The sequence below is a fragment of the Somniosus microcephalus genome, chromosome 3, assembly GCF_052327205.1.
Source record: "Somniosus microcephalus isolate GS21.2 chromosome 3, FLI_Smic_1.0, whole genome shotgun sequence".
Taxonomy (NCBI): Eukaryota; Metazoa; Chordata; class Chondrichthyes; order Squaliformes; family Somniosidae; genus Somniosus; species Somniosus microcephalus.
In genome coordinates, this window is record NC_140989.1 from 246,188,973 (window position 1) to 246,212,099 (window position 23,127).

The 23,127-nt window shown below is 46.8% G+C and overlaps 1 protein-coding gene across 1 annotated transcript in view; it reads left to right on the forward strand.

Annotated features, from left to right (window-relative positions):
- Positions 1 to 23,127, forward strand: part of dnm3a (dynamin 3a) — a 452,439-nt gene that overhangs the window by 146,594 nt on the left and 282,718 nt on the right. The window contains exons 3-5 of the mRNA XM_085978004.1: positions 4,001 to 4,150; positions 16,197 to 16,400; positions 17,597 to 17,695. Coding sequence (XP_085834130.1) covers positions 4,001 to 4,150; positions 16,197 to 16,400; positions 17,597 to 17,695 — 453 coding nt within the window. The remainder of the gene's footprint in view (positions 1 to 4,000; positions 4,151 to 16,196; positions 16,401 to 17,596; positions 17,696 to 23,127) is intronic.

A 23,127-nucleotide genomic window follows, 5' to 3' on the forward strand; every position in this document is an offset into this window, starting at 1 on the left:
GAGAAACCGTGCGGAAGCTGAACGCCAACTCTCCAACACCTCCTCCTATATCCGCCTGGACTATGACCCCACTAGCAAACATCAAGCCATTGGCCTAGAAATTCAGTGCCCTTAGCGCCGATTTTGCGGCGCTAGAGGGCCTAGCGCTGCAATTGGCGCCGGCGCCTAAATTGCCTGGGGCCCTTCCGCCGCGGTAGACCGGTAGCGCTGCGCCGGCACCGATGACGTCATCGGTGTGCGCAGCGTCCCGGTTGCCGTGGTGACGGGCCCCAGCGCCGAAATTGACTTGCGGCCGCCTCGCCCGTGGCAGCCGCAAGCAACGTTCTGGCAGAGGTGCCTTGCACAAGTTTGCGCCGGCGCATTAAAGGCCCCGCGGCGGCCGGCCGCTTTCCCGCCGCCCGCCTGGCCGCAGCTCCCTCCCCGGACTTCCCCCCCCCCCCCCCCGGAACAGAAGCAAGCCCGGCACTTGTCCGAGGTGCCGGGCTCATTTTTAATAAGATTATCGCGGGCCGCAGCCGGGTGCAGGCAGCTCCTCCTTAAGGGAAGGAGGAGGCCTGCACTTCCCGAACCTGCCGCACCGCAGCGGGCGCCGCAGCGCCGGAATAGCGCCGAAATTCAGCGCATAGCGCCAGTTTTCAGGCGCTAACAGCTTTCAGCAGCGCCGGCAGCCGTTTGGGCGCATAACCAGTGAATTTTGGGCCCGACCAGCGCGACTTAGCTCCGGCACTAACTTCCGGCGCTAAAGCCCTGGCAGCGCCAAAACTCAATTTCTAGGCCATTGTTTCCAAGTGTGTCACTGACCTCACCTCCTCTGGAGATCTTCCCTCCATGGCCGCCAACCTCATAGTCCCCCAACCCCGCACAGCCCGCTTCTACCTCCTTCCCAAGATCCACAAACAGGACTGCCCTGGTAGACCCATCGTTTCAGCCTGTTTTTGCCCCACGGAACTTATCTCTTCCTATCTCGACTCTATTTTTCTCCCCTTGTCCAGTCTCTTCCCACCTACATTCGCGACTCTTCTGACACCCTCCGTCACTTTAACAGTTTCCAGTTTCCTGGCCCCAACCGTCTCCTTTTCACCATGGACGTCCAATCCCTGTATACCTCCATTCCCCACCAGGACGGCCTTCGGGCGCTCCGTTTCTTCTTTGAACAGAGGCCCAACCAGTCCCCATCCACCACCACCCTCCTCCGCCTGGCTGAACTTGTTCTCACATTGAACAACTTCTCCTTTGACTCCACTCACTTCCTCCAAATTAAAGGTGTTGCTATGGGAACCCGCATGGGCCCTAGCTATGCCTGCCTGTTCATGGGATATGTGGAACATTCTTTGTTCCAGTCCTACTCAGGTCCCCTCCCTCACCTCTTCTTCCGGTACATCGATGACTGTATTGGTGCCGTTTCCTGCTCTCCCCCTGAACCAGATAAGTTCATTCACTTTACTTCCAATTTCCACCCTTCCCTCACCTTCACGTGGTCCATCCCCGACTCTTCCCTTCCCTTCCTTGACTTCTCCGTCTCCATTTCTGGCGATCGGCTTTCAACAAACATCCACTACAAGCCCATCGACTCCCACAGCTACCTGGACTACACTTCCTCCCACCCCTGTAAGGACTCTATTCCATTTTCCCAGTTTCTCCATCTCCGCCGCGTCTGTTCTGACGATGCCACCTTCCATACCAATGCTTCCGACATGTCTTCCTTTTTCCTCAACCGAGGATTCCCCTCTACCGTGGTTGACACGGCCCTTGACCGTGTCCGTTCTATTTCCCGCACTTCTGCTCTCACCCCTTCCCCTCCCTCCCAGAACCACGATAGAGTTCCCCTTGTCCTCACCTTTCACCCCACCAGCCTCCACACTCAACGGATCATCCTTCGCCATTTCCGCCACCTCCAACGTGATCCCACCACCAAACACATCTTCCCCTCACCCCTCCTTTCAGCATTCCGAAGGGACCGCTCCCTCCGCGACACCCTGGTCCACTCCTCAATCACCCCCAACAGCCCATCTGCTTCGCCTGGCGCCTTCCCGTGCGGGCGCAGGAGATGCGGCACCTGCCCTTTTGCCTCCTCCCTTCCCACTGTCCAGGGCCCCGGGCGCCCCTTCCGGATGAAACAGCGATTTACTTGTACTTCTTGCAGTTTAATATACTGTGTTCGCTGCTCACGATGCGGTCTCCTCTACATTGGGGAGACCAGGCGCAGGTTGGGCGACCGCTTTGTGGGGCGCCTCCGTTCAGTCTGTGGGGGTGGCCCTGAGCTTCCGGTCGCCTGTCACTTTAATTCACCGCTTCGCTCCCACTCTGATCTCTCTGTCCTCGGCCTATTGCATTGTTCCAATGGAGCTCGGCGTGGGCTCGAGGAACAGCACCTCATCTTTCGATTGGGCACTTTGCAGCCTGCCGGACTCAACATTGAGTTCAACAATTTCAGATAATTATCCCTGCCCCTATTTTTCATGCAGTATGATTTTTGCCATTCCCATTTGCAACATTTTATCTTTCCTGCCTCTTACAAAAGTACAGGGTGTTCTTTCTATTCCTTCCTCCCCTCCTAACCCCACCCCCCACCCTGTCTCTGCACCTGCTTAATATCTGTTACATCTCCAGCTTTTTCCAGTTCTGATGAAGGGTCCCAGACGTGAAACGTTAACTCTCTCTCCACGGATGCTGCCTGCTGAGTATTTCCAGCATTTTCTGTTGTTATTTCAGATTTCCAGCATCTGCAGTATTTTGCTATTATAGATAGAAAGAGATTTGGGCATTATAGTGCATGCATCTCTAAAGGTAAATGAGCAATGCCGTGTAGCAATACCTAGAGCAAATAGGGTGTTGGGGGTGTATCCATAGGACAATTGAGTGCAAGACGAGACATACTATTTTGTCCTTGTACAAGCGCTTAGTCAGGCCGTACTTGGAATACTGTGTCCAGTTTTGGTCTCCTCACATGGTGGGTAATATAGAGGCTTTGGAAAGGGTGCAGAGGAGGGCCACTAGATTAATTTCCACTTAAAGCATCTTGGTTATCAAGATACGCTAAAGGACTCTACACTTTAAAGAAGCATAGACTTAGGGGGGATCTAATTTAGGTGTATAAGATACTGAAGGGAATAGATTGTGTTCCAGTTGACAGTTTGTTTCAATTAAATAGATTAGGGAGGATCAGGGTTCACAAATTTTAGTTGCATAAGGCCAGATCTAAGTTAGATGTCAGGAGGTGGTTCTTTTCTCAGAGAATAGTGGACCTCTGGAACAGACTGCCATCTCGTGTGGTGGATGCTGATTTGCTGAATTCCTTCAAGTGAGAGCTGACCTGTTTCTGGCTGGGGCGGAGATCACCTCTTACAGAAGGTAGGTACTGGAGGGAATTCAGGGCCAGAGTGATCTCTTGGACTAGTTTTGATCGCCTAGATGGGTTGGAGAGGAATTTTCCAGATCCCCCCCCTCCTAATTGGCCTGGGTTTTTATCTGGTTTTACGCCTCTCCCAGGAGATCACATGGTTTCGGGTGGGGTGGAGGGTATATATTGTTACACACAAGGTATCGTAATTGTGTGGGACAGGCTCGATGGAGCAGAGGGTCTTTACCTGTCTGTCATTGTCTGTATATTCCATGGAAGTACTGATCATGCCTCGAGACTTGTTTCTAGTCTACGGTGCCATTCCTAAATTGTCCTTCTTTTTCGAAGGAACTAATTGACATAACATTAACTGCTTTCACTCAGTTTATTTCACATATCTACTTCTGTGGGGCGGGGAGGGGAGAATTATCCTAACTCACTCACTCAAGACTTGTTAATTTCCAATTATGTTGTCCAGTTCTATGGTCATTAAAAATGATTGTGTACTTTGTTAAAGAAATGCTTTTATAATTAAAATATTTGGATTATTGTCTCATCTTTTTGATAAGCAAATTGAACTGTAATTTATAAGTATGAGATTTAAATGCTCCAAAAATTGTCTTTAGTTTTGTTTAGTTATCCTATTTTCCTTTGTTATAGAACATGCTGAATTCCTACATTGTAAAGGAAAAAAGTTTACTGACTTTGAAGAAGTGCGCCATGAGATTGAAATAGAAACTGACAGGGTAACGGGAACAAACAAAGGGATTTCATCAATACCCATTAACCTGAGAATCTACTCGCCAAATGGTGTGTAAAAACAAGATGAAACAGAACTTTGCTTCCATGTATTCTATGAAGGCTGTGCACTGATTCCATACGACACTTCTGTGCAAAAGACTCCAATTGGGAAAGAGGTCTTGCCATTTGCAAGGGAAGCGGTACATGGATGTAGCTAAACTGGTGTAAATAGTAATTCAAAAAATTAGTGGTTTAAAAAAAACAAAGTTGTTTCAAAACTCATTAGAACGGGCAACTGGAAACATGCTGTATCTATATCTTGGATTGTCCATCAAATAATTCAAGATGAGGTAGTGCTACTTATATTGCCTGAAGGGAGTGATGGTTAAAAAGCTGTTGGGACTATTAACTAATGATAATTGTTTGGCCTAGAAATACTTCTTGGGTGGTGCAAAGCGGGCGGTATCGGATTGGCCGCCCTTCATATGCTGCGTCTGATCTTCAGTTCTATTGCAGTCAATGACACTGAGTATCAGGTGCTGCGTATAACGGGCGGCCGATCCGAAACTGCCCGTTTCGCGCCACAACCTGAGACAAATTTCTACGTCTTTAACTTTAAAGAACCACACAGCTGGTGGGTATTGAAGAATTGCAGTTGTTCTGACAGAAGGAAATGGAAACTTTGGATTGGCAAACCCTGGAGAAACACTGCTCAACGCTGTGAGACTAATGGTACTCAACATACAGGCAATTCATTAGCAATATCTTTCTAAATGCATGTTAAATGTGTACCTTGGGTAAAGGATATAGGCCACTGATGCAGAACTGTGTGCAAGCAAGTGATAGGCTCTACAGTGCCTATAAGGAGGTCTGACAGCACAGTCTCAGAGCTGCATTTGCTAAATGTTTCTGGGTTATTATTGATAGTTGGATGATAAATGTTTTTTGGACTGCAGTGATCCAAACAATGGTGTGTTGGCACCATTGCTCTTCTCAAAGTAAGATTTGGACTTCGGTATAGGCAGTACAATATTTAAATCTGCAGGCAACACAAAAATAGGGACCGTATATGAAGAGGGCTTTGCAAAGACACAGACTTTGAGCAGGGAGGTTTCAGATGAAATTGAATGCAGAGAAGTTTAAGGTGATACATTTTGAGAAGCAAATTAAAGAGTGGAAATATACATTAAATGGTAAAACTTTAAAGGGAGTGAAGGAGCAGAGCGACTTGGGGGCTCAGATGCACAAACCTAAAAAAGCAAATGGGATCTAAGGTTTTATAAACTGGGGCATAGTACAAAAGCACATAGATAATGCTAAACCAATACTAATTATTAATTAAGTTACAGTTAGAATAGTCTGTCTAGCTAAAGATTATTAGCCCAGCGCTAAACTGACCGTGTAACGCCCTCCTGGTGGCATTAGTCCCGGCACCAGCGCCGAATGTGACGTCCAGAAGTGGCTTTGCATCTTCCAACAGCCTCTGGAAGCGTGGCTATGAGTTTGCTAGGCATTGTAGGATATTAAAAGGGCAATACATTGTCGGTTGCTTTAAAGGGCAATGCTTTCTGAACTGATAAAAATAAAAATGAAGTAAAAAAATGTAGTTTACAACCCTTGCAGCTCTACTACCTTTAAAAAAAATTAACATTTTAAAAAAACATTCCCAAATGGGAGTCTTAAGCTCTTAAAGCTGAATTCCCTTCCGCACCTCAAAAAATGGGGAAAGTGCTTCCGCACTAATACAAATGGCCAGGGAAGGGGCACCCAGGGTCTCACACGCAACATTCCAGCTTTGTGCAGGTATAAACATTGCAACAGAGATCCTGTACCCACAGGAACTAGGAGGCCCCCCAGAAAGAACAATGTGGGACCACATTACCGAGGCCATCACTGCCAGCAGTGTCGCCCCCACCACCTGGCTCCAGTGCCCAAAGAAGCTTCATGACCTCAGACTAGTGGTCAAGGTCAGTGAATGCATCTTCGAAAGCCGCCTTCTACCAACTGCATCGCTAGCCTCAGACACTTCTCAATACATGACTCCCGCCCCCCTGCCCACCAATCACTCAGCTACCAACAGTCTGAACCAATCACAAGGCACACCTCTCATTCCTAGCTTCACCTCACCCTCTTGGAGGAGACGGTGCTGACCATTCTTGGCATGGGCATGGCTGAGCCCTTGGCCAACGGCGGTGCTGAAAGGATACAAGATGCTGGTATCCTCATACGTTATCCTCTTCCTCGCATGCACCTCTTGTATGCATCTGTTCCTCCCCTCCCCACAGCACAACTGCACCCTTGTGCCATCCTCATTTCATACACAAGAAATGCAGCCTGCCAGTGGTTGACCAAGAGGAGGGAAAGGAGAGTGAAGAAGAAGAAGAAACACAGTCACTCGATTTCACACGCCCAGCCACCAGCTCCTCAACGTCGACCAGAAAGGCCATTTTCAGTTTCCCCCACTGAAAGTCAGCAACCTTCTATCAGCCATGCTGCAGCTACTGGAGTAGCACTGCATGACATCAGTCGGATAGGCAAAGGAACACACAAGACAGTCACTAAGGGAATGCATAAGGGTGATGAGTTGATTTCTTATTGTCATATTGGATGGATAGATGTATAAAATTGGATTGGCAAGTTTGCTTTGTGGTGGCTTTTATTTCAGCATTGTGGCCAAGAGGACGCTGTGATGTTCAGTAATAGAGGGGAGGTAAGGTGTGGGACAAATGTTGAAAATGAAATTGGGGTTTTGGTCACTGGTACTGCAGGCGGATCATTCTACAGGAAACTTTGTGCTATCCGGCACCGACGGGACCGAGCTGTTGCCGTCCCATCAAAACTGCCGGACAAACCAACACTAATGTTGAAACATACGGAGATTTTGAGCTCCGTATCTGGCAACAAACCCTGTTGCTTAGCAACAGCTTCTAAACAGTCGGCCGTACCTTGCAAGCGTCTCTGTAGCTTAGCAACAGCTTCAGCGAGACCTTGCAGAGCCTGACTGGTGAAAAAAAAGCAACAAAAAGAAAAAAAACCTAACGAAACGGCTCCTGATTTTTGCCGGTGGCTCGAGCATTCCGGACAGTTAACCTCCGGATAAACCAAAGTTTCCTGTATCCCGGATATCCCGGCCAGAAAGGGGCTGTCTGGGTTGCATCTTTCCATCTGCTTCCTCTTCTGCTAATTCCTCTTCCTTCCTTTTGCTTCTTCCTCTTCCTTCTGCTTCCTCTTTGTCTTCTTCCTCTTTGGCTTCTTCCTCTTCTGCATCTTCCTCTTCCCTCTGCGAGTGGATGCTGTAAATCTGAAATAAAAGCAGAAAATGCTGGAAATACTCAGCAGGTCAGGCAACATCTCTACCTGAGACGTGAGCGCTGTTTCTCCATGGATGTTGCCTGACCTGCTGAGTATTTGCAGCATTTTCTAACTTCTCAGAGACCTTCCTTTACCATCCGAGGCCTTGCAAGCTTCCAGCAGAACTCCCTGCACACTTAAAAAAACTATTGCAGCAAGCCACTATTTCAATAAATAAAAAAAGTCCGGTCCAAAGGCTTAAAAGCAAACTTACCTGAAAGATGTGTGTGTCCCTTTAAGAGGTGCTGACAGTGCCTCTGTGAGTCTGCTGAACGCTGGGTTTTCATGGCGAGTTTTGGACCCAGCGCTGAACTCAGTGCTAAGATCCAAGTTCTCTGAGGTGACATTAAGTCGGTGTGTGACGTCACCTCCTTAATTTAAATTTCCACGGCCATCGCTCTTACCAGCAGCGCTGCTGGACCTCGGAAAATGGCAGACGCCATGGGACCCGCCACCAGCTGGCAAAAGATTGGTGGCCCCTGTTTTTCGCTACATTTTGATGTTAACGGTGGCGTAAAGCACCTGAATTTTTAGCCCATATTCTATTTTCTCCCTTTTTATCAAATTTTTGTCATCATTTTAGTCATCAATTTAAGATATCAAAAGAACAAAAGGAGAGATTAGGACACTTATTTTTGTACAATTGGTTGTTGGGGCATTTAATTTACTGCGCAGCCTTGTACAGCCAGTTCAGCCAGGAACTAAAACATATAAACAACTAGTGGAACATTCCGGACCCTTTGACACGGGGAACATGTTTTGGCTTTCTCCTCAATATTTCCATCGAGACCTGGCCACCAGAAGTAGCTTCTTGCCATTTCCTTCATCCGAACCATCCCACTATGGCCTGTATGAAGTTGTTGCAGTATAGGTTCCCTCAGAGGTGGCGGAATGATGACACGGCGTCCCCAGAGAAGACAACCTGCCTGGACGGAGAGCTCATTTCTTTTTGAAATGTAAGGTTTCAAGCTAGGAGAATCTCCTGTAGCTCTCCTTCGAATGACATCATCCATTACCTCAGACAGGACTGGATCGTTGCGGGTGTACCCTCGCACCTGAGCTGCAGTGACAAGTGCTCCCTCCACTTGATTGTAGGCTTAGCGACTTACCCACAAGACTGGGGCAGAATAAACCCCAGGGTAAAGCCAGGGTTTGAGGCAGTCTACCTCTACCCTTGGTTAGTTGAGTGCATTGAAAGTAACTTACCTGTTGAGGAATAATGTGGACATTTCATTTAAGAGGGGAGGAATATGTTATGTATTATGTGTTCTCCTCCCACCTGCGGTGGCGCTGTCACAGCAGATAAATGGTTGGGTTTGTTCTCTTGTTTTTTTTTGTTCTCTTTTGTTTTGAACTTTCTCTGGAACTCTCCTTTTGAATAAAGAAGCAAACTGTTTGCAATCTCGGGGTTCTGAGCACTAATTGTGTTTAAGTATAACGGCACAGGTACAGACCGTTTGTTCTCAGACTTGGTTTTATACCTTACTAAACAAAAATGCATTTCCCTCGTAGCTAAGTAATCAGAGAGTATACAGTCATTTATGTCACTGTCTCAACTGTCACTGTCTCAACCCACGTATATCAATGTTTCAAGTAAGCTTTTCCACTCATCAAAGTAACTTTACTGTAATTCATTTCTAAACACAGACATTTGCCATTTTCTCATAGACAAGACGGTCCTCTATTCTGAAATGTAGTGAGGGAGGGCAACTTCCATTTTAATTCAAGCTCTTTAAAAGAAATATAAGGATTAAAAATAACAAAATCGATCCCTGGCATATTTTGCCATAGTGGATAGAATATTTACTCTTACAAGAAGTTAAGACTCTGGTTAAATAATTGTTGGAAGGAAGATTGGAAAACTTGTATCATTAATTCAAAAAGTCTGGGACACCAGATACCAGTGTTTTGTACTGTGGCAACATCCATTGTGCAATATGAGTCACTCATAACTATGAATCTAACTAAATATCCATGCCAGATATAATATTCTGTATAGAATCTGCAACTGTGATCCCTGCTGGAGAAAATTGCCAGGAACCCTCCTTTTAGGGGACCAGGATTACTGGCAATTTTCTGTTTCGATACAGAACCATTCTTCTCTTTTATATATGGAACAATTCCACGCTCCTGATGGCAAATAAAAAGGGGAGGATGAAATTGAATCTAAAGGAAAAGTCAGATGCAAAGTACATCTATATATATAAATCGGTCAGTGTGTCTGTCTGTCATTCTGTCTGTCATTCTGTCTGTCATCGCGTGTGCGTCTGGCGAGCTATGCGCTCGAAAGTTACAGGGCGTACCTACGCGCGCGTTACCTCCAAAGAAAGCTTACGCTTCCGAGACGGTTTTAAGCGTATTTACGTTTCGGCCGGGCTAAAATCCCGCCCGCGGTATCCCAAAAACCTTCAACGTTCCGCTCATTAGCATCTCATTATCCGCTCATTAGTGACAGAGTGACCTCGAGCTCGACCAATTGTACGCCGGGTTGCTGGCGTGTGCCGCCGGGCCAATCGGTGCGTGTGTGGCCGGGCCTTATCGTTCTGAACCGAGGTGAGTCGCCGCCATCTTGATTCCAAACTTTTCCTTTCTTTTTCCCGCTTTCTGCGTCTTAAAAAAAAACGTTGCTTTTAAAACACATATTGTTTTAAAAAAAAATGATTTAGAAAGTAATTAACTTATCTAATCTCATTAATTTTCCTACCTTTCCCCGTTTTTCCAGGTAGGCCTGGAAGCCTCGGCATCTCCTCCGCACCCACGACCGAGCTAGGCACCTCCCGGCCCCACTCGAAGGCTGGAGGGCCGAGCCTCAGACCAGCGCCGCTAGGGTGCGCGCGCAGCAGGAGCTGAGACGGGCGTCTCTCTCTAGCTTGGCCGGGGGGTGGGGCTTGCTGAGTGTCCAGCGTTACCCTGGCAACCGGGCCCGCCGGACGTCTCGCACAGCCGCAATCGGCGGTCTTCACCTGGGGGGGGGGGGGGGGCCGCGCGCGCAGCAGGAGCAGCTGAGACGCGGCGTCTCTCTCTGCTCGGCCGGGGGGCGGGGCTTGGTCAGCGTCACGGTTACCCTGGCAACCGGGCCCGCCGGCCGAGCCAGAGACGCCGCGTCTCAGCTCCTGCTGCGCGCGCAATCGGCGGTCTTCACCTCGGGGGGGGCGACCCTCGGGGGGGGGGGCGCGACCCTCGGGGGGGCTGCGACCCTCGGGGGGGCCCCCCGCCTTCCCTTCCCCCCCCTTTTCCCCCCGCCCTTCCCCCCCTCCCTTCCCTTCCCCCCCGCCCTCCCTTCCCCCCTTTTCCCCCCCCTCCCTTCCCCCGCCCTTCCCCCCTCCCTTCCCCCCGCCCTCCCCCCCCTCCCCTCCCCCTGCCCTCCCTTCCCCGCCCCCCCCCGCCCTCCCTTCCCCGCCCTCCCCCCCTCCCTTCCCCGCCCTCCCCCTCCCTCTCTTCCCCCCAGTCGCTCTCTCTCTTCCCCCAGTCGCTCTCTCTCTTCCCCCCAGTCGCTCTCTCTCTCTTCCAACAACAACATGCCCTCGAAAAAGCCTCGGCACCGCCGGGCACTTCAGCTTGTAAACAATAAAGGAGAGGATGACGAAAAGGAATATGATGATCTTAGGAAAGAGATTAAAAAGACAATTTGAAAGGCAAAAAGGAGATATTAAATTAAAATAGCAAGGAATGTAAGAGGAACATAGAAATTGCTGGACGAAAAAAGACCAAGATCCATCTAGGTCGCCGTCTACCATCCTGGTAGCTGCATGATACAATGATAATGGAATTGTTGACGAATTATAGCAATCAATCTCTAACAATTAGTCTACAACAAACCTAGAAATGACACAGAAAAACTCTACTGGTGGAGAGCTTTGGAACCATAGTCCCAAAGTCACCTTTTTCCTCACAAGCATACTTACCCTGTCATGTCTCAAATACTGTATCCCAAAATGTTATTTTCTGAAAGAAATGTATCTGATTTGCATTTGAATGAATCAATACTAACTGCATCCACCATCTCCCCAGGCAGTCTGTTCCATAGATTGACCAATCGCTCCTTGGAATATTGTATCCGCAGATTAGTTTTGAATTTACTCCGCTTCAAGCACAGGCTGTGTCTTCTTGTTCTACAGTTTTGGACGAGGTGAAATAGCTTGTCATGGTCCACATTATCTAGTCCGTTTAGGATCCTAAGTACAGCAATTATGTCACCTCAACCATCTCTTTTCCAGTGAGAACATGCCCAATTTTCATAATCTAAATATTTCAGCTTAGATACTTAGCTTAAATACTTAGTGAAGTATTTTGTAGGCACTTAAGTAACACAAGGAGAATTAAGATAGGTGTAGGGCTACTAAGAGATGAACAAAATTAAATTGCAGCAAATGATACTGAAATGGCAGGAATACTGAATAGATACTTTGCCTCAATTTTCACTGAAGAGGCTATCAAAGAGGAAATGACAACCATAAAAGATGTCAAGAGGGATTCTGCAGTAGATGGATAGAAAGAAAGGAGATATTAGACAAACTAGATAAGCTTAAGGAGGACAAAACCCTGGGTCCAGATGGATTGTGCCCGCGGATACTGAAAGAAACTTGGAAGCTAATAGCAGAGGCAGTAATATCTATATATATAAATCGGTACTTCTGTCTTTCTGTCATTCTGGCTATCTGTCATTCTGTCTGTCATCGCCTGTGCGTCTGGCGGGCTATGCGCTCGAAAGTTACAGGGCGTACCTACGCGCGCGTTACCTCCAAAGAAAGCTTACGCTTCCGAGACGGTTTTAAGCGTATTTACGTTTCGGCCGGGCTAAAATCGCGCCCGCGGTATTCCAAAAACCTTCAACATTCCGCTCATTAGCATCTCATTATCCGCTCATTAGCGACAGAGTGACCTCGAGGTCGACCAATCGTACGGCGGCTTGCTGCCGCGTGCGGCCAGGCCCTCCTACGGTCGAGTGACGGGACGATTGACCAATCCTACGCTTTGGTGACCTGACGGTCGACCAATCGGTGCGTGTGTGGGCGGGCCTTATCGTTCTGAACCGAGGTGAGTAGCCGCCATCTTGCTTCCATTCTTTTTCCTGCTTTCTGCGTCTTTCTTTTCAAATATACATTTCCAGCAAAATAAAATTCTATTTATTAAATTCTTTTAAAATAAGTCACTCATTTGTAAATATTTTATCTAACCTGAACATTCTTTTTCCTACATTTGCCCGTTTTTTTCTTAGGCCTGAAAGCCTTGGCCTTTCTTGCCCAGCCAGGCCCGAGCTAGGTAACTGGGCTGCTGCTAAGCTCCTCACCCGCCCCCCCCCGTGTCACGCTACCCGGGGCAACGGCGTCAGCCACGAGGGTCAGGGTGCGCGCGCAGCAGGAGCAGGTGAGACTCTGTTCTGCGCTCGGCTCGGGTGGGGGGGCGGGGCTCTCGAGAGTGCGGATCGGGTTACCCCGGCAACGGGAGTGCGGGCCGGCTGGGGCTTGGAGAGCGGGGCTCTCGGGAGTGCGGAGCGGGCTCGAAGAGCGGGGCTCTCGGGAGTGCGGGGCGGGGCGGCTGCGGCTTCGAGAGCGGGGCTCTCGGGAGTGCGGGGCGGCTGCGGCTTCGAGAGCAGGGCTCTCGGGAGTGCGGGGCGGCGTGGCAGGGTTACCCCGGCAACCGGCCGTGGCCGTCTCTCAGCCTCAAGCCCTCCCTTCCTCCCTCCCCCTCCCTTCCCCCCCCTCTCCCCCCTCCCCCTTCTTCCCCCCCTCTCCCCCCTCCCCCTTCCTCCCCCCCGCCCTCCCTTCCCCCCTCCCCCCCTCCCCCCCGCCCTCCCTTCCCTCCCTCCCCCCCCGCCCTTCCCCCCCCGCCCTCTCTTCCCCCCACCCACCCTCTCTTCCCCCCCCCACCCTCTCTTTCCCCCCCCCCCCACCCTCTCTTCCCCCCCCCCCCACCCTCTCTTCCCCCCCCCCCACCCTCTCTTCCCCCCCCCCACACCCTCTCTTCCCCCCCCCCCCACCCTCTCTTCCCCCCCCCCCACCCTCTCTTCCCCCCCCCCCCCTCTCTTCCCCCCCCCACCCTCTCTTCCCCCCCCCACCCTCTCTTCCCCCCCCCCCACCCTCTCTTCCCCCCCCCCCCCACCCTCTCTTCCCCCCCAGTCGCGCTCTCTCTCTCTCTCTCTCGTCCCCCCCCCCCCCCAGTCGCTCTCTCTCTCTCTTCCAACAACAACATGCCCTCGAAAAAGCCTCGGCACCGCCGGGCACTTCAGCTAGTCCATATATAAAATGGATCACATATTTTAATGGAAGGCTTGATGCACACGTGAGGGAGAGGGAATAGAGGTATACAGGGCAGGGTAGGAAGTGATAATCAGATTGAGATGAGGTTTGTGTGAAGTATAAACACTGGCATAGACCAGTTGGGCAGAATGGCCTGTTTCTGTGCTGTTGATTTTATGTAATTCCTATCCTTCTTGAATCTTCTCTTTGTCTTAATGGTGAAAAAGAAATGTGAAACTTAAGAGTTGTATTCTTGTATAATCTAGAATCAAAATTCAAAAAGGCTCTGCATGTGTTATAGAAAGTCTGAGAAATGTAATACAGACGTGAAAGACCCTTTTTCACAGAGCCAAAATTTCTGTTAACTAATCCACTTTTGCCTCTGAATGTTGCTTTCTGCATAGATGCAAGTAGTATGGATACTAATATGAAACATGAACAAAATAAAATGTGAGTGAAATAATCACAGTACAGTAACATTTATAAGGTTTTTTATGGTACTTATTTAGTTTCTAGATTTATGCATATTGACATTTATTGCTTTTAATGTATTTTATAAAGCTTATGTTAAAAAAAGTTGCTAATTATAAAGGTTGACCAAAGCAGAAGAATGAAATAGCACAGAAACATGTAGATTTTTCTTGTAGCTTCTTTAATACTGCAGTTCAGCTATCAATCTCCTAAATTAGATTTCATGCATAGGCTTTTCAGAGTGTGTGCTTTTCCTCATTTAAGTTTCATGTCTCTTGTACAATGCAAAAAGGTATGCATTATAGAGTGCGTGTAGTTTAAAAATGGATATAAATTAAAAGCAGAACAGTGCTCCTGCTATCCCACTATTTTGAATGTGGGTAAGATCTGAGCTTTGCATTCCCAAACACCTGCGCTCTGATCATAAAAGAGTGATTTAATCCCAGTATAACAAAGCTACCCTGTGCTGCGACAGTATAATTTTTTCACCATTCATAAGGTTGTTAAATTTTGGGTAGTCTTGTGCTGTGGATCTGCTGTCACTTTAAACTGGTTTGTGACATCTGTGTTGGTCAGGTGGCCGATGTTGGTGCTTGGAAATATACTTTCCCTTTAAGGTACCCAGTGTCAAGATCAGGTATTCTCGGGTCAGGCACAGCACAGTTAAGTTCTTTCCACTCTGTCCTAATGAATGTGCCCAAGTCTGAACCTTAGAACCATCTCCACTACTGCACTAATGTGACACTTTTTCATTTCCCACACTGACCATCCTCTGGGGGAGAATGCCAATTAATGCTAAATTAGTGGAATGAGATTCAGACTACCTAAAATCATATCACACAGGACTCTTACACTGAATAGATAGAGGACACTGTTATTCAATCAGTTTGAGCTGGATTTGAATCTGTGTCCCAGAGGTGAAAGACCAACATCTAACCCACTGAACCATCTCGTCCCCCGTTTATAACCAGCAGAAATAGTAGACTTTTGGTCCCTGATTCTGGGCTGAATTCAAGCCTAGTACAAGAGAATGAAATAGCAGTATTTCGGTTTTCTACTCTACCGAGTACTGCTGTATCGTTCATTGTTAAACATATATCATGTCTGCTTGAGCTGGTGGATAGTGATAATCCCACTGCATTAATCAACACAAGTATGGGTTCCCTGATGTCCTGTGGATGCCCCCACATAATAAAAACAATAATGAAGTACATTGTTTACATAAACTGTGATTAATGTTATTTAAAGTGGATTAATGGCTCTCCCGATGCTTCATTGGATGAATATACTATGTAGTGTGGCCATTCCCAGGTTTAATCTCTCCATTGTGCAGATAGCTGACCTTACAATGTGGTAGTGGGAGTTGCTATAATTGTTAACAACCCTGGCTTAAGAAAGGCAAAAATCAGCCAAGGTTTCAGCTCCTGATTGCTATCCCTGCTGGAAAGTGCTATATCTGGACAATGGTTGAAGACCAGATTGGTCACTTAGCCTGCAGTATTTTTGTGGAGCCAGGAGCAAAAATATAATGTTGAAAAAGCATTAGGGCCATCTTTGGAGCGCCCAGCAGCTGCTTGGGCCACTTAATGCCAGGATACGTGTGCGGATTATACGTAGCTTATGTTCCATCCATGTGTCCCTTAAAATTGCAAGCATCATCACAACTATGTCATAGGACCTGATTTGCTTAATCAAGAAGCCTACCGCCTGAAACAGGTAAACGCTCTGCCTGGCCAAGGAAAGGGCCCTATCAAAATAGTAGCACTATTGGAAAAAAAAATCCCTTACCTTGAGGATCAACCTCTTTTGCCAGCTTAAGTCTACCAACCCCATTTTGAGGCTGTTCCTACCCCATTAACGCTGATTTTGGCCAGTTAAAATTGATCTAATTAAATTTTAATTAGTTCCTTAATTATTGAAATATTAATTTGTGTTTTTATATCTTCAGTCCCAACCATTATATGGAATTGGAACTAAGGAATATTTGTACTTGCATTGCATTGATGAAAGCAATAATAGTTGTTTATCCTACTGTTTTGTTATTATTTTTACAGTGTTAAACCTGACCCTGATTGACTTGCCTGGTATCACTAAAGTGCCAGTAGGAGATCAACCGGCAGACATTGAATACCAAATCAGGGACACGATAATGCAATTCATCATTCGAGAAAATTGCCTTATTTTGGCAGTAACCCCAGCTAACACTGACTTGGCTAATTCAGATGCACTTAAGCTGGCAAAAGATGTTGATCCTCAAGGTAAGGATTTTTTTCCCCATGGTGCTTATCCTTTAACATTTAGGCCGTCAGAGGTTCCAGGGAATCTTTGGCTTCTTGGATAGGCTATTTGATTTTTTTTTTAATTGAATTTGCACTTTGTGATGCTGACCAAGGGATCTTGTGTTTCTAAGCATAAAACACAAGAGGGTTACAGCAGGATCTGTTATCTGTGCCAGTGACAGCATATCTTTTGTATCAATTGTATATATTTTATGATCATCAATCATCTCGTACATTTTGTTCAGCAGTCTTTGTAGCCCAAGGAATTGGGGAGGGAGGAATACGGTATTCCATAAGTAATCCCTTCTCATAGAACACTTTCAACTAAAATGAGCATCAAATAATTTTGTGAGATTGAGTGACACTAAGCTCTGAAATCCCATGCTTCTAATTCAACATATCAAAGTCTAGATGGTTCAAATAGGAAACCCAGGAAGAATCCAGACATGAAACTAAAGGTTGTGTGCGTCTCACAGCATAAATTAAGCTAGTTATTTGTTGTCCTCTTGAAGATGAAATGCTGTTCTAAAGGAAACGATACTTGTGGAATACTATGATTTGCAGTGCCATTCTTGCTCTCATTCGTGGGTCCATGTAGTTCATACAGTCAACCTGTTGCCTGCCATCTGTCAATGGCTCTTGAGGCAGGCACTAACAGGTATGTGAAAACAACATTGTGGCAACTTTCTGTCCCATTTTCTCTCCTCCTTTGGGGGAGGGGATATGCTTGGCACCTCCCCACAAGAAATGGCCAAGAACAAAAACTTGGGGAAGAAGAATCAAATCTGTGGCCCATTGGTTTGTAGTATCTTGTATTGGTACTGCAATGTGTTATGCCACCATGTCACCCCTGATGATCTGGAACCAGGTGTGTCAAAAGTTTGAGTATTTATCAGCTATTTTTTAAAATGTAACAAGTGTAAATAATTATTTTTTAATATTATCTAATGCTGTTTTAAAGTCTTGTTTGTATTTGTGTAGCTACAACATTCAAAACTCCAGCTTCTTTGCAGCCCTAAAATGGGTCGTAGATGTTTTCTGGGAATTGTTAAATGTAACTACTTGATTTAACTTTCCACCATCACCATGCTTAAAAAAAACTGTGATCTGCTGACTGAAAAGTGTAGTTTAATTAATTTCCCATTGAACAACTCAGTTTCTTCTAATTTGACCAGGTTTGCGAACAATTGGTGTGATAACCAAGCTTGATCTAATGGATGATGGTACGGATGCCAGAGATGTATTGGAGAACAAGCTGCTGCCTCTTCGCAGAGGTATCACATATAAATGGGCCATTGTAGTTGGTGTTTAAAACACTTGTTACCAGATCAATTTTCAGAGTGTTGGAAGTCTAAAACAACAGCAGTCTCATTACTTGGCCAATGAACGTTATGCATTCAAAAGCAGTTTTTCTTGAATGAAATTGTTGGTAAGATTATGATATTGCTAAATTAAAGGAATTAAGCTTTGTCTCTGCCAATATTTGAGAATTTAAATCCAGAATAGATTGGGATTTAGTAAAAATGTGCTTTTCGTTAATGTGGCGGACTATACTGGAACTCAGTTGCACAACACCGCAGATTGGTGTGGCATGGATTCGTGCCTCTATCTCTCTTAATGACTTAGCAGTCTTGGCTGTCCCATAGATATGAAGCAATAAATGAATGCGAGGTAATAATCTATGATTCTATAATTCCTTATAGGAGGGTTTTTTCCTTCAGGCTGTTCTTATGCTCCCCCTAATGACTGGAAACAGAAGAGCCTTAGCAAAAATCACCCACTTAATTAGAGATAATCACCCACTTAATTAGAGATAATGCATAACCTGGAGCGGCCGTTGAGTGGAATGTGGAGAGAATAATAAATGAAATACCAAATAAATGTGAGAGGGGTCAAAATTAGGAATTCGCTTTGCATACATGTGGACATCTGCACTTGTAAGCTGCCCTTCTGAAAAAAATTTTGCTCTCTAGTGGATAATGGTAGCGCATTGGTTATGTTACTGGACTAATAATCCAGAGACGTGAGTTCAGATCTGTTAAGTCTGTGTGTTCCAGTTGTATTAAGATTAATTACTGACACAGACTACAAGAATAAAGTTCAACAGGGCTTTACTAGTTGGAGGTCAGGACTATATGAAATACAATATCACTACACAGTACTTATATACCGGTGGTCACCACCGGTATTACGTATACAGCAGCCAGAGAAAGTAGTACATCTCTTAAGGTGGAACAGGCTTAAGTTCTCTTAAGGTGGAACAGGTTACATACACCACAATCCTCCCTTTTTAGCTTAACAGTCATATCCCCATTTAACATAACATATATACATATATAACTTCAGGTATAAACAGTTCAAAGGTTCAGTCTCTCAGGAGGCCTTCTGATTCGGTTTGGATAACGCCTTTCAGTGATCTCTGATTCTTGTTGCTGAGGTGACTCTTCTTGTTGGTTTCCTATGTATTGGACGTCATCATCAGGTACAGTCCCTGCCGAGGTAGATGCTTCAGGTTCATTAACGTCTTCCACAGCTGTCTCTGTCGCAACCATGGGTTCGACCCTTGCTCTTGATTCTACCAGTTGATCCGCATGACGCCTTATCACATTGTTACCAATATCTACTGTGTACATCAGAGGTCCTTGTCTGGCCCGAATTGTTCCGGACTGCCATTTTTCGTTTCCATAGCCCCTTGCCAACACTGGTTGTCCTACGTCGAAACTTCGAGTGGACTTGTTATTAATATGCCGGAACTGTTTGTTTTCCACTTCCCTCCGCACATTTGGTTTTAACAAGTCCAACCTGGACCGCAACCTCCTGTTATAAAACATCATGGCAGGACTTTGGTTAGTCACTGCATGAGCGGCGTTTCGATATGCCATTAGGAAATTGTCCACCTTGTGTTGTAACGGAATCTGATCATCGTTCATGGCCTTTATTGCCTTTTTGAATGTTTGGACAAATCTCTCGGCCAACCCGTTTGTCGCCGGATGATATGGGGCAGAGGTATAATGTTTCACCCCATTCTTCTTTAAGAATTTTTGGAATTCTTCCGACATGAACTGTGGTCCGTTGTCCGAACATATCTGTTCTGGCAATCCGTTCCTTGCGAATATTGTTCTTAACACCGCAATTGTCTTTTCTGAAGTAGTGGTATTCATCTTGATCACTTCTGGCCATTTGGAATGTGCGTCCACCGCAATTAGGAACATGGAGTCCATGAATGGGCCAGCAAAGTCAATATGTACGCGTTGCCATGGGGCTGAAGGCCATTCCCATGGGTGTAGCGGTGCGATCGGAGGTGCATTTTGCACTTTTTGGCACCCAGCGCAGCTTTTTGTCAACTCCTTTATCTGTTGGTCAATGCCCGGCCACCATACATAAGCCCTAGCAAGACTTTTCATCTTAACTCCCCCCAGATGACCTTCATGCAGTTCCTTTAGAACTCTTTCCCGTAACTTGGGAGGAATAATCACTCTTGTCCCGTACATCAAAGTACCATGGCAGACGGACAGCTGGTCTCGCCTTGCCGAGAATGCCGGTAACAGAGGATCACCATGTGTTGGCCATCCCTTCACTGTCACCTCGTAAACTCGGGACAGTGTCGGGTCGTTCCTGGTTTCTCTTTCAATACTTGCATTGGTGACTGGTAAACACTCGATGATGGTCGAATGAAATAACTCAACAGGGTCAACTTTCGTCGTCTCTTCTGCTTCAGGTAGTGGCAGGCGCGACAGCCCATCAGCATTGCCATGCTGCTTTGTACCTTTGAATTCTATTTGATATTGATGTGCCCCTAGGAAAAGGGACCATCTCTGGAGTCGCTGTGCTGTCATCACCGAAACACCCTTCTTAGGGTTAAAAATGGATACCAACGGCTGATGGTCTGTCAGAAGTGTGAATTTTTGGCCCTGCAGGTAATGATTAAACTTCTTCACTCCCCATACAAGGCTGAGAGCCTCCCTATCGATCTGTGCATAGTTGCGCTCAGCGGAGGTCAATGATCTGGATGCAAACGCGACTGGCCTTTCCGTGCCATTTGGCAACTTGTGTGAGAGTACTGCCCCAATACCATATGGAGAAGCATCACAAGCCAACCGAATAGGCAGTGTCGGGTTGAAGTGAGCCAACACTTCCTCTGAGGTGATCAATTCTTTGCTTTTGCGAAATGCCTTCTTACAGTTTTCGCCCCATTCCCATGGTACCCCCTTCTGTAAAAGAGCGTTCAGCGGGTGCAATACCATGGATAGATTCGGTAGAAACTTATGGTAATAGTTAATCAATCCCAGAAACGACCTCAACTGAGAGACATTATCCGGAGCGGGAGCCTTTACAACTGCCTCTATCTTGTCAGGAGACTTATGAAGCCCCTCCCGGTCAATGACATGACCACAGTACGAGATCCGCTTCTGAAAGAACTCACATTTCTGCCGATTAACTCTTAAGTCCATACTCTTTCAGTCTGTTGAGCACCAGTTCCAAGTTTGCGAGGTGTTCTTCATCACCATCACCTGTAATCAGAATATCGTCCAGGTAACATTGTGTGCCTGGAATTCCCTGTAATACCTGCTCCATGGCCCTCTGCCAAATTGCCGGAGCCGATGCCACTACAAAAACCAGCCTATTATACCGGTACAAACCTCTATGCGTGTTGATCGTGAGGTACTGGCGTGACTCTTCTTCAACCTCCATCTGCAAGTACGCCTGCGCCAGGTCTATCTTGGTGAAGTGTTTCCCGCCAGACAACGAAGCAAAAATATCCTCAATCCGCGGAAGCGGATACTGCACCGTGTGAAGCACCGGATTAACGGTGATCTTGAAATCTCCACAGATGCGAACCTTCCCTGGTTCTCCTGGCTTGTTGCTCGAAGGACGTTTCATAACGGGAACAATGGGCGTAGCCCACTCACTCCAATCTACCTTAGACAGTACACCTGAACGTTCTAGCGCTTCCAGTTCCGCTTCTACAGTAGGTCGTATTGCATAGGGTACCGGTCTGGCTTTGAAAAATTTTGGTTGTGCATGTTCATCAATCTTGATGTTTGCCGTAATTCCTTTCAGTGTTCCCAGTCCTTGCTGGAACACCTCTTTAGCATCATCCAATATTTTGGACAATCGTTTAGGTTTGACACCTGTTTCCCCGGAATCTACCGTTAGTGCTTTTAAGGAGTGCCAGTCCATATTCATTTTCCTAATCCACTCCCGTCCCAGTAGTGGTGGACCTCCTTCAGGTAGCACATATAAGTCCATTACTTGGCTTTCTTCGCCCTTGTGGACCACTTTTACCTCTATCTTTCCGATGGGGTACTCTCTTTGCCCCGTGTATGTTTTCAATATAATCTCCGTATCCCGTAGGGGAATATGTTGGAATAACCTTTTGTAATCTTTCTTATTCATGACCGTCAATGCCGATCCAGTGTCCAATTCCATCTTTACTTGGACTCCTGCTATCTGAAGAGTGACCCAAATTGTCTGGAGATCTGCATCCTTACCAACGTTGTGTACTCTTAAGCTACCCAGTTCATTACTGCTAGCGTCTGAATCTGACTTCTGTTCGTTCAAACTGGTCTTTGTCACCTTGTGCACCTTTATGTATTTTCCTAGCGGTGACTTTTTGTTGCTGGTCTTCTTTCCTGACCGGCATACTTTAGCTATGTGGCCAAGCCTGCCACACGTTCTGCATTCTTGGTTTTTAAACCAACACTGGTTCTGATCGTGTGTTGTCTTTCCACAACGATAACATTTTACAGTACTCAAACCCAATTTATTTGTACTGAGTTCCGGTGACCGTAGCTGCATTACTGCCGTGCCTCTCGCTGCGGCTTCGTGTGCTGCTGCCATAGTGACCGCTTTCTCAAGCGTCAGCTCATTCTCCTCGAGCAGTCGCTTTTGTGTATCTTCTTTTAATAATCCACACACAAATTTATCTCTTAGCGCGTCTGTTAGTCCCGTTCCAAACTGACAGTACTTTGCTAGCTTACGCAATTCCATTAAATATTCAGCATTGCTTTCATCCTTCAGCTGCCTTCTGCTGTAAAATTTAAATCGTTCCGCTAGCATGAGCGGCGTGGCGTTTAGATGATTTTTCAGGACAGTAACAATCTCCTCGAACGTCTTATCCGCCGATTCATCTGGTGATAAAAGGTGTTTCAATTGCCCGTATGTCTTCGCACCCATTAAGTTTAATAAAGTTAGTGCTTTCTCTGCATCTGGGATTTTATTTGCTTTACAATAATTATGTATGCGTTCTACATACATGGCCCAATCTTCGATGTCGCTATCAAAGGTATTAATGTTCCCATGTTTAGGCATCGTTGCAATTTATTTTATCCCAAGATGGCGGCTTCCCGCTCTTGTCTTCGTCCTCCGCCTACAAAATGGCGGTTTTCCCGCGCTTGGCGGTCTTCACCCACTGGCTGCAATGGCGTTTGGCGTGCCGCTGCTGCTCCCCTCTCCCAGCGGTTAGTAACTCCCCCGACGCTGTCTCCGCTTCACCGCGGCTCCCTCGGGCATTCGCGCTTCCCCGATGTCGCGCCTCGCAGCCCTTCTTGCAGCCCGGTTATTAGCACCGGCTGCGTTTGCCTTCACCGCGGCTCTCGTGCCTTCAGTCGCCCCAGACGCTGCGCCTTTTTGGCCCGAAAGCGGCCCGGCCCTTATCACCAGCCGCGATCGATGTCCCCGCGCTGCACCTTTCGGCCCGAATGCA